The sequence below is a fragment of the Terrapene carolina genome, unplaced genomic scaffold (genome assembly GCF_002925995.2).
Source record: "Terrapene carolina triunguis isolate 2854851 unplaced genomic scaffold, T_m_triunguis-2.0 Scaffold210, whole genome shotgun sequence".
Classification (NCBI taxonomy): Eukaryota; Metazoa; Chordata; order Testudines; family Emydidae; genus Terrapene; species Terrapene triunguis.
This window is the reverse complement of record NW_020664561.1, coordinates 52393369-52405901: the sequence shown is the minus strand read 5'-3', so window position 1 is coordinate 52405901 and position 12533 is coordinate 52393369. Positions and strand designations below refer to the sequence as shown.

At 41.5% G+C, this 12533-nt stretch overlaps 1 protein-coding gene across 4 annotated transcripts in view; it reads right to left on the bottom strand.

Moving 5' to 3' along the window:
- Positions 1–12533, bottom strand: part of LOC113407184 (dedicator of cytokinesis protein 7) — a 108508-nt gene that overhangs the window by 61226 nt on the left and 34749 nt on the right. For all 4 annotated transcript variants that reach the window (XM_026655310.1, XM_026655311.1, XM_026655312.1 and 1 more), the window contains exons 13-14: positions 2778–2895; positions 1964–2034 (exon numbers count right to left, since the gene is read on the bottom strand). In XM_026655310.1, coding sequence (XP_026511095.1) covers positions 1964–2034; positions 2778–2895 — 189 coding nt within the window. The remainder of the gene's footprint in view (positions 1–1963; positions 2035–2777; positions 2896–12533) is intronic.

The window sequence follows — 12533 nt, the reverse complement described above, 5'->3', positions numbered from 1 at the left end:
TGCTTACACTCGGGAATAGACTAACCTGGGTGCCAATCACCAGAGTTAATCCTGCAGTGAATCCAGACCCTAAGAGAGTGAGGTGCTCACCTCCTCGTGCCGTTGTTTTCAACCTGGGATCCGCAGACCTCTGGCAGTCTGCAGACTATGTCTAAAATTTCCAAAGGGGTCAGCACCACCACTTGAAAATTTTTAGGAGTCCACAAATGAAAAAAGGTTAAAAACCATTGTCCTAGTGAATTTCACTGGAATTTGGGCACCTTAGGCTCCTTTGAAAATCTTAGGTTTTAACAGCATTTGTTATAGCTCTAACCATTCTGGAGACTGTGGCTTTGGAAAGAAGGTCAGAATTGAAATGGGGAAGAGGTACAAGGGTAATCAGAATGATGTGATTTTTAACATGTCCTATGTCTTGTGAACCATAAGAAATGGAAATGAAGTCTACACATTTCTGGAAGGCCATAACTCTAGGCTGTACAAGTATATATAGCATATATTGTTAGCCCCTGTTGAATGAGAGATATTAAATAGTGCCTGTTGGAAAATCTTCATAAAAATATTCCCAATTTTTGATTGACTAATATTAAACATTAAAATGCTCACAGGTCCTTTGGACCAACAGCACTATTTCAGGAATGGTCCAGAATTTAAACGATACATTCCTGGACCTCATGCCAGCTCAAGCTGGAAGCAGATCTATAATTTATCAGTGTTTTTGCTCATTTTCATAAATACCTTTGCGTTCAACAAAGCATTTTTCCTGTCTACTAATAAAAATAATTAAAAGTATGCTTTATTCTAAAAAGGAAATGAATAAATGAATTTGCTTTCTAGAAATATAAAGGACAACTGGAGTACTACATAGACTTCTCCTGCCATCTATCTCCACCCTCTGACAAACAGAGGCTAGAGACACCATTCCTTACCCATCCTGGCTAATAGCCATTAATGGACTTAACCTCCATGAATTTATCTAGTTCTCTTTTAAACCCTGTTATAGTCCTAGCCTTCACAACCTCCTCAGGCAAGGAGTTCCACAGATTGATCTGTTATTTAATTGTTTTTGAGTGAATGCTAATAATTATAGATTAGGTCAATTTTCAAATGAGATGTTCATTCTATTTTCAGCAAAAAGCAAGCACATAGATCTGGCCTGAAATCCTTGTAAAGCATCCACTGACTTCAATGAGGCCAGGATTTCATGCTTGATTTTTGTATCAAACTACCAATTGTTTGCTTATTTTAAGTTAGAACCATACGGAATTCAATTTTCACTAACTTTATACATTGCAATTAGAGTCCAACCCCAGTCCCACTGAAGTAAGAGCCTTGTCCTTCAGTGCATATCTGTAAATGCAAGAGGTTGTGAACAAATGCAAAACTGGGGCCAACTTGTGCAATCCTTACTCAGGTGAGTACTCCTTGCCTCAGGTAGTGCCACTGGCTCTAATGGGACTATTTTCATGAGTAAGGACGATTAGTTTGAGTAAGTGTGTCTGAGTCAGAACTTTGGGCTCAAAACTGCAAGCTACTAAGTACTCTGAGCATGTGTTTAACTTCAGCACATAAATAGTCCCCATTGACTGATATGCCTAACTTTACGCTTGTGCTCAAGTGTTTCACTGGATCAGGTTGGTGTGCTCAGTGTCTTGCAAGAAGGAACCTTTTAGGATTCGATTCACCTCTCACATCAGTTTTACACAGACTACGCCTGATTTATACCCCTAGGAGAGCAGACTCTGGCCCTCAGTCTCTATAAAAGTACAACTGGAGTATTAGGTGCTGTCTTTATTTTTTTATATATGATAAGCACTGAGTGTATTGTCAGTGTTAAATAAACAATGAGTCAGATTCACATTGCATTGCTCCACATTCACACCAGTAAAACTCCTCTGACTTGAGAGGAGTAGCATTGTGGTGAATTAAGCCCAATTGTTTTTTAAAAGCAGCTTTTGTATTTTACCTGTTATGATATACTACCGCTGTGTATGCTTCTTTTGAAAATTCAGGACAGCTAGATTTACCAAAGATAACCTGCAGAAACACAACAGAAGAAGCATTAGAATTTGCGCCAGAGTTCTGAATTGTTTGAGGCTTAGGGCCAGATCCTCAGCTGCTGTAAACTGAAGTCAATAGAGCGGTACTGATTTACACCAGCTGAGGATTTGGCTCTTCATTGCTATACAACATCTTTCGATCATTTGAAAAACTATTTCATAAACCCAGTTACAAAAATTGGGTGGAGTGGGGCCAGCCGAAGACTTGGCCGATGAGGCCATGTGGTACAGCTAGCCCTCATTCTCAGTTGGGCAACACCAGGAGGAAGGAAGCAAGGGGAACAGAGAGAACAAAAGAATGGGAGTGTGAACGTGGGAAAGGGAGAAGGAACCCACAGAGAGATCCTCAGCAGGTGTAATTCAGCGAGCTCTGTTGGCTGAGAATCCGGGCCTGAATAAGAGTAGAACATAAGATTAAATTTTTTTTTGCCACTGAAGCAAAAATATTACATTACCAGCCTAACGGGCGGCCACTACAGACTTCCTGAGTCTGGCTCTGGAACATCAGTTGCAACTCAGCTGCTTGACAAACTGCATTTAAATGTGTGCTGTGTTCTGAAATGCTCTTATTTTAATTCCAACAGAAACAGTCATCCTGAAAGATCTTTTCAGAGCATTGTTAGTTACTGCACCACCGTTCTGGCTGCAGTGCAGATGGTAACTCTTTACATTGGCAGCACCCAGCAGTTACAGGAACTGAAAGCAAAGCATATTCCTTACTGGCATGGCATTGCTTGGATCCTCTCCGTACATAAACTGGACTTTCACAGTGATATTCCTGGCAGAGCCCTGGCGGTTGGCAAAGTTAAGGCTCTGAGGGTAGACATACAGAAGATTTCTGCAAAAAACAGAAGCATTAGCATTTACCTCAACATGAAAACTCTGGGTAGCACACACAACTATTGACATTATAATCTACAAAAACAAGTAGAAATTCAATGGAACATATGAAGGTCTCGGCATTTTTTCCTTATTACCCCCCCCCCACACACACTCCACCCTCAACGGTGATTTGGTTATAACTCATTCTCCAAACATCAAACCTCAATTCTCCCAGCTAAGTGACAGGTTCCGACACAGTAATTCTATGTCATTGCCATTCTAAAGCTTTCTTGCCATTTTAAAAAGAGTTCTGTTCAATGAGTTTACTACGTCAACAATTCCATTGGAAAGCGAGAGCATCAATAAGGAAGCATGTGCAAAGTTTTAAATTGTCCCAACACACCCACCCACCCGTCTCCCATGAAGCACCTGCCTTGCTGACACTTGTGAGGGGATGAAGGAGAAGACATCAGGATGGTGTCAAAATGCAGTTCTCCTCTGAAAAGTGACTATATAAAAATGGCACCTACTTACTCAGCAGATCTGCACCTTCTATCAGTTGTACCTGCTCACTCTGGTGACTGAAATAAGGTTTTACTATTTTTTACTCCTCTTAGAACTGCAAAACCCATACAAGTGAGCTGGATTTTATTCTGACTCATGCATCACCAACAGAATTGTGAACCACAGGCTCCATTTTCTCTTATGTAGCAATTCCCCCTGCAGGGGAGAGAGGAACCTCCAGGTGACTGATTCCTCATCGTCTTGCTCCTTGTGCAGTCATCTACACCAGTGCAAAGCAAGTGTAAGACAGATGTAGCGCATTACTATTCTGATTTGGTGGTAGTTTTTGCACTCCCTTTGCACAGGTATAAATGACTACACAAGGTGTAGGGCAAAGAAGAATCAGGTCCCAGGAGTTTCAAACACTCAGCGTTGCCTATTCACACTTCTATTGTAGGGGAATGGTTTGCCCCAGCCCAGTGATCCAGAGGAAGCTGGAATATCCACCCCCTTCACGGATCCACAAGCAAGACCACACTGGCCCACTGGTCCCTGGAAAGCACAGATCAGAGGAGACCAAGCACTTTAAAGTCACTATTCTCAGTCACACTATGGCCCCTTTACACCACTCTCGCAGCACAGAGTCCTTACATTGGAGATGTATATAATTTACACCCATTTAAGGCTCTTGTACATTGCCAAAAGACAATTAGGGCTTGTCTACATGAACAAGTCCTCTGTGAGGTGGGACTAGCTCAAAGCCTTCTAATGCACAGGTAACAAAAAGATGGTCCTTGTCCCAAAGAGCTCCCAATCTATGTTACTAAGTCGAGAGACAACAGGTGGACACAAGAAACAGACGTGGGGAGTACAAAGGAACAGTGAGATAATTCATCAGTGTAATAAGCAGCAGCCCCAGAGCATCAGAAGTGACAGACTAAAAACAAAAAGGCTCCTCTTAGATTGTCATCACAAATATCTTGCTCTCTTTATGTGTCCAGAGCTCCCAGTAATTTCAGTAAGAATTCCGTGCATGTATAGTGGGAATAATACTGGGTTTGAGTTCTTCTGCAGGACTCTGAGAAGAGAAAGCTGCTTTTAGGGGGGTACCCACTGAAAGTCGACTCCTGTACAAAGCAGCTCAACTCTACAGCACCAGAATCCAATATGGGGCTGCATGGTGAACTCAAATTACTTTCCCCCTCCAGGCTGTGGAATGTGCCTACTTCTCACACGGCAAATTTCCTCTCTTCAAACAAAGTCCTTCATGCTGAATGAAGCTTTTGAATTTCATCCCCATTGTTCACCATGCCTAATCAACGTTCTCTTGTTCTTTCAGAGGGTGGCTCATGCTTTTTTTGTGGCTCCACTAAATGTCCTTGTTCGGGCATGAATACATTTGCTCCACGATGTTCTTTTTAAAAATAGAAATTAAAATTTGCTTTAAAATGCACTTTGCTCACAAAACTTTCATTAAGTATTATTAGTGCTTAAGACAGGGATTTAATGTATTTGGGAAGCCATGCTACAAGATCCCTGTATTAAAGGCAGTGTTAGGGCTGAGTTATGTAGAATAGTAGAGATGGGCCCAAGCCAAAAACCTAGATCCAAACATCCATTCTTCTCCGAGGGGCTGGGAGGTGGTGGGGTAGAAGCTATCACAGCTGCTCTGTTCCACCCAAGGAATCCCTAAGCAGGGAGGGAATCCACAAGATGACTTTAGAGTGGCTGTCACACTGCAGCTAAGATCTGGCTCATCAGCTTTGGATAAATTCACAACCAAAAATACGGGGGGAAGACTATTAGTTGATTCCTCCCCCACTTCTTTTGATCATCTCTCATTTAAATAAAGGCTGTTAGGACAATCATCATGTATATTGAGGGTAAATTTTCAAAGGCAGTAAGGTGTATAATTTCCATTAATAGTCCATGGGCGTTAGGCGCCTAACTCCTGTTTGTGCCTTTGAAAATTTGCCCCTGATGATTAGATGATACAGCTAGTGGTGTCATAAGTGTGCTTTGTCGGGGACTTAAATACAGTTCATCACAGGATAAAAAATACCCAGCTATTCAATCAGAATATGATCCTGAATCAGCATGACCTGGTTCTCAGCTCATTCACATGGCCCTGGCATCACTTCACTTATACAGATCTTGTACAGTAGGTGCTAGACCCCAGTTTCATCTTCATTTCCCCTTTCTCCTGTTAAGTTCTAATTATTTTTCCTCTCTGTTAAGCCATCAAGCCCCATGAAACATGTCTTCCCTCCTTCATTAGAGTCACTTCATCATAAAGGCTCATTTCATCACTTGTTTTGCACAACGTGCTGGGCACTTTATAGACTGGCTGGAATGCCGACAATGTTATCACCGTCCTCTGAACATGCTGAGAGAACATGAAGTCAAAGATTGGCAAAGACTGCCTAGCTATGTGGGCTTTGTGCCAAGTTACTGGGCTGTTAAGGGTTAATTATTTGGCACAACTTTGTTGGCAGGGTCCCTGAAGGTCAAAAGTCTACAGTCTTAGCATGGTTTCAGAGGAGGAAAATAGAGAGACAAGACTGAGTGGGACACTAGTGGGGCCAGAAATTTGTGCAGAGGACAGGGCTAGAGAACAGAGGGAGGATTTGCCACTGGGATGGGGCTGAGGTGGCAGTAGACATGCTCGGTCTATGGTGATTAAGAAAGGACCCCACAGGGACTTCGGCTGCCAAGTAACAGTCAATACCTTGTGGTTTCATTCACAGGTTTTTAATCAATAAAAGTTGCAGCCAAAGGCTCTAAATCCGAAGACTGGTGTCTAGGGCTTTTATTGCAGGACATCTGCAATGCTAAGCAAAACGTATGCAAAGCTTATATTACTTGCAAAGGAGCTCAAATGTACTTTTACCTTCATAAAATGAACTGTTAAACAGCAAAGTCTTTCTCAGCCCAGGAAATGAAAGCACCAGGCAGTTCTCTAAATATTTATGTAATGTGATTGCAGCCATTTTCTCAAATCCTTAATTTTTAATACATTTATAAAGAGGTGATCCTGAACTCTTGGAGGGAATTTCTCACCGTTGTTAAAATTTCCCTTTTCTGTAAAATCCAAAGACATTTTTCTTTGTTTTATTCATACTATAAAAATCCTTAAAAGCTCATTTAATGCGGGTCAGCCACATAGCAGGACATGAATGCCCTTCAGAATCATGTTTGTTAAATACATCTTTTTTTCTAGCAGTGTGAGGTCTCAGCTCTCAGAGACAATTTTCTCCTACAGGCTCTGAATAACCCCTTGAAACTTATCATTTAATCAGGCTAGTTTTTTTCCCCCTGGACCTGGCTTGCGCGAATCTCTTCGGTGGCTTTGTTGTGGTATTTTGAGAGTGGGACTTTCAAAAGTCCACTGCTGTTGAAATAAATGGTAAAACTCTCATTGATTTTGGTGGGGACAGAATTGGCCAATGACGAGTGATTTGGAAAATCCCACCCATCATTTTTTTATTTTTGCCTTTACTCATTTACACCACTTCTTCCTGCCAAGAGCACTGGACTTACTTATACTGTGGTACACTGTGGCTCAATATTAGTTACTTCTTGAACCATCTCCTAAGTCTTACTGAGAACAAACTCAAGGGCAGCTTCTCTTCTCCTTGGGAAAAATGGACATACTGGAAAAGTTACTGGGGAAAAATTATGAAAAATATTTGAAAAATGAAAAGTGGCTTTGTTTTAAACTCTGAAAACTAAAGCAACTTCAAACATTTGCCAACATGTTTTTTAATTTTTCAACCAGTTCTACTATTTTGTAACTTACAGAACAATAGCAGTATGGGAAAACGACAACTAGCTGTCTTCCCCTGTTACAAAGCGGTGCCATGCTTAACTGAAAACTTTATCTGAACTCCATTCACCAAGTTAAGGGTTCAATGACTTTTAGTCTTTTGACTATATGACTGTCATGGATTTTTCCATGCAGAAAATACGTATACATTTACATGCATATTTATCTTTCTTTTTAAACACTGGAAGGGAGGAACAGGCTGGGCTAACAGGTATTTTCCATCTTTAATTCCTATAATAAGGGCTCTATCCAGATCAATCATTTAAAATAAAACTCCATAAAACATTACAAGTTAAACTGTAAGGGCCCAAAGAAATTTCGGCACAGACACAAGTACAAACTCAGGCCTCGATCTTGAAAATACTTAAGCATATACTTAACTTTACTCATGTGAGTATCTCCATAGTGTTCAAAGGAGCTAGTCACATGAGTAAAGTAATAAAGCAGGATATAGTTTTTAATAGGACTGAAATCAATAGGGCACCATACACATTTAATGTGCTTCTACAGAAATTAATCTGAAAATGCTTAGAATTTAGTAGAGAATGATATCCTTCCAACAGTAGTTTTGGTCTAAAGTAACTTGTTATAGGCTGTAATCTCATGGACACACCCCTTAAAAACCCTGATATTATGTGGTACAGCAATCAATCAATCTCACTGAATCTAATGCTCTGGTATAAAGCACTATGCATTCTATATCACAGTTAAATATGGTAATCATTATTATCTCACTACAAATATGACTACTCTATCACAGCATTATTATAATTTTACTCGTGGAGTTAATATATAGCATAATCTAATAAAGGCTAAAGAAGAAAGATTAAATGGGTTCATTTTAACAAAAGGCCAGAAGTGATTTGAGCTAATACATACTCTGTGCTATTGCTTCAAGATCTGTTTATAAAGAATGTGGCCTGCAAGTAATGTAATTGCTTCACTCTTGGTTCCATTAAGCCACAATATTTGTGGTTATCATCTTGTAGCCAAGTTTGTGAGCAAGGCTACAGTCAACGTCAAAAGCCACAGCCAAAGTCATTGTTATTCAATGGATTAGCCACGTTCATCACAATGTACCTGGAATCTAAAGCCCTGATGCAACATAGCACATAAGCACATGCATAACCTTTGACATGTTCCATTAAAATCAATGGAACTACTAAACATACTTAAAGATATGCACATGCAGCGCTTTGCTTAAATGCGTAAACTTTTGGTGTGTATATGGACTCCACTGGCCTAGGAAATAAGTGACTAGGGGCTGCTGTCATGAAAACAGGTCAGGAGACCACAATTTTCAAATTTTATTAACAATACTATGAGTTTGTAGCATACCTGGGGATAGTGAATATTTCTGTTAACTTTGTAATGATTTCTATATAATCACCCTTAATTGTGCAGATCAAACTGAGGCATCTTTAGGTAGCATTACACTTGTTGTTTAGTAGATACACCACCAAATACTGCTGACAAAAAACGAATGCACTGTTTTTATTCCCTTTTATTTCCTCTTACAAACAAAACAGCACAAAACAAGAACCTTGTAAAAAATTACTTGACATTTCTCTAACACTATTAATTTGAAGATCTCAAAGTGCTTTACAAACATAAATTAAGTGACAGGACTCTAACGAAGGAGAGTATTATCTCCTTTTTACAACAAGGAAAACTGAGGTACAGGCTGGTTAAGTGACTTGTCCACGCTAACACAGCAAGTTAGAGAACCCAGGAGTCCTGACCAGGGCCGCTGAGAGCGGGTTCGGGCCCCGGTTTAAAATTTTTTGGGGGCCCCCCAGCAAGGGCGGACCGGCTAAACAGGGCCGACGAGAGAGGGGGGAAGCCGGGCCCTGGGCCCCCTTCCGGACCGCCGAGCCCCGGTAATTTGTACCAGCTTCCCCCCCCCCCCCCGCTGGCCCTGGCCCTGACTCCCCTTCTCCTGCTCTCTTCACTCCTCTACACATTCTCTCAGGGAAATACTAAACCATTCAATAAATTACAAACTACTTAACTTCTATGATGCTTCTTAACATGTTGAATATGTTGGGCAAATACACCTTCAGTGCCACCACAATACTTTGTCCATCAAGACACACTGTTCTGATTTCAATGGAACTCCAGAACATCAATGCACAGGAGATGATCAGCAGAGGGAATAGGACAAATGGAGGTGAAATGATTAGGAACAAACAACCAAAAATAAACTCGTTTCCAATGTCCTTTTACACTAAAAAAACCTCCACTGTTTGTTACGTCTGACAACAAGTGACCAGAGAGACACGGTGGGTGAAAGAATATCTTTTACTGGATATAACCTCACCCACCCACCTTGTCTCTCTAATATTCTGGGACCACCATGGCTACAGCAACACTGCATACAACAGGTGACCAGACAGACTTCACTACTGGCTGGCTGGGCTAACTGTGCATGCCTCTTGCACATAACCACAGCCAAAACTTGAAACTGGACCCTGCCTGTCACTTTACCAGGGACATCAAAAGAGAACCTGCTTGTGATATGGTTACTAAGATCTGTGCTAAACTTCTCTCAGCTAGAAATGGCTCCTTCTACATCTTACACTTGCTTATTTCTTACCTGACTTAAAGCAGGTTCTAATCAACTAAAAGGAAACAAACCATCAAAAAAAACCTTGCATTGAGGGAAGGTAGGGGTGCGTGCGTGTGTATACATGCACCTATATTCCTTTAGTGACGGCCATTTTTTCAGTTTTGTGATTTGTTCTATCAGGTAAAGAGACAGGCAGGGTAAAGTCACATCAGGTTAAACATGAAATCTTTTGGAGATTTGGTTATAAACTAAAAACATGTTAAGATCATTTGTGCCGTGGGCTGGGCTGGCCCCCCGCAGCACCACAAACAAGAGGAACACAAAGAGTGGCACAAAGCTGTCTCTGACTCCCTACCCCACTTGAGTTCTGTACCCAGCGTAGTTCCGCTGGATCCTAGGACTGGGGCCCAAGTCCTCAAAATATCTGAGGGTAAAGAATTAAAAACCATGGATTGCCCTCCTGATGTTTAAATCTTTTCTTTGCCTGACTTTTTAGATACATTTCAGGATCAAATTCCTAATTATTCACAGCCCCTTGTCATGCTGTCTGTTCATTCATCCCCCTGTCATTTTACGAATGTTTCCTACAAAACATTTTCTAGTGATTTGTCTCAGCGTTCTTCCAAAACAAGATCCTCAAACATGGTCGCCAACTGCAGGCTCCTGCTAGCAGACTGCATTGCAGGGCCCAAGTCTGCTGGATTGTTGTCTCTCATCAAGATTATCTCCTTGGGATACTATGAGAAATGTGGTTGTGGTCTGCTGTGAAGTACTGACTATTACATCAGATTATTTCTTGTATTTGCTTTGATCATATGCTAGCCGATTTATAATGAAATTCCACTGTCCAGAGCTATGAACTTTATCCAGATTCTCTATCGTTTTTCTGTGACTGGTGTACATGAGCTGATCACTCAGATTCCTACTGCACCGATGTAATATATTACTCTAGCTATTAATCTGTGCAACAGAATTTAAAAATAATTTTCATGCCACTTAATATTTTATGATTTATTGCATGTCACCAAATTTTCTCATGCAGAGGTTCAGTGCCCGGGTTAACAACTTCATTTCAATACACTTTCCTGTTTGACACTGAGTTATGCGCACATATGCAAATAAATAAATAAATAAAGTTGAGCAACTAGGAGGCTCTCCCCACTCCAGCCAGCACTCTGGGAAAAACCTTGAAAATCCTCCAAAAGTGCTAGAGGGCACATTATAATCAGTGTGGGCAGATTTCCTATATTTGTATGTGACTGCGCCACAAGCCACTGTTAATTCAAAACTTCACTGCTCCTTGCAAACTGGTTGGTTCTAAAGCAGGCAATCGTTCCAGTCATAAAGCTGAACACTTTCTTCAGATCATCCTTGCAAGACTACCCCCACCCAAACTTACTTTATTTAGGGCCAAATCTAGGCCATGGAGAAGGATTTTACGGCAAGGGAGATCTATGGGTATGTCTATACCACGGAGACAATACTGGCATAGCTAAACTGGAATAGTTATGCTGGCATAGCTTCGTAGCGTAGACGCAGCCTGTGCTGACAGAAGGGGTTTTTCTGTCCATGTAGGAACACCACCTGCCCGAAACAATATTAGCTATGCTGATGGAAACACTCCTCCAGTGACACTGCTGTGTCTGCATTGGGGATTATGTCAGCATAACTATGCCAGTCGGGGGTGTGGTTTCCCCCCACTCCTGACCAACACAGCTATGTTGATACAGACGCTCCCCGCCTTACGCAAGCGTTCCATTCCGGAACGCCTTGCGTAAGTCGAATTTTGAGTAAGTCGGGAACATATCTCCGACAATTATGGGAAAAAAAAAAAAAAAGCTTACAGAACTTTTTCCGTAAATCCGGATTTCCATAAGTCGGGTTTGTGTAACCCGGGGAGCGTCTGTATAACTTTCAAGTACAGACCAAGCCTAAATATGGCTTTGTCCCTTTCACCCACCCATGGGAATGCCCATGGTTTGGGGCTTTGCATAGCCAAGCTAAATTAATGGCTGGTCTACACTAGGAACTTACATTGGCATAGCTACGTCTCTCAGGGGTGTGAAAAATCCACAATCCTGAGAGACATAGCTAGGCCAGCCTAACCCCAAGTGTAGACCGCGCTAAGTCAAAAAAAGACTTAGCTATCATCTCTTGGGAGGTGGATTACCTATGCTGATGGAAGAACCCCTCCCATCAACATAGATAGTGTCTACACCAAAGCATTACGACAGCACAGCTGTAGCAGTTTAAATACAGACATACCCTAAGACCAGGAAAAGTTTATCTCAGTTGCATCATCCACAAACCCATGCAAATTCACCCTGCAAACATATGGAAACCCCTGCAGAATTTCCCGCTGAAACTCATGATGTCCTAAAAACACTCCCAGCACTCAGAGGACTGTCCAGCATAGGCATAGAGGGGATGGTAAATGGTAGCACAGCTACTTAGGAAGAGGATATCAAGGAAGCGGATTAGCATGGATTGGCAGATGCTCCATGCGGATGGTTCATGGTTTGCTGGAGTTTCCTTTAGGTTCCTAAGGAATCATGAGCATCAACCTTTGCCCTCCTGATCACATGATGCCTCAGAAACCCAGTGGTTCTGATTTCCACTGCTTGAACCTTGAGAAGTCATGTACACTTGTGCAAAATGATCACAAAGTGAATCTGCCAAATCAGAATTCTCCACTCATGTACACCAGTGGTAGCGTTTTACATCCACTGTGCACAGGATTGAAGAACTTAAAGAA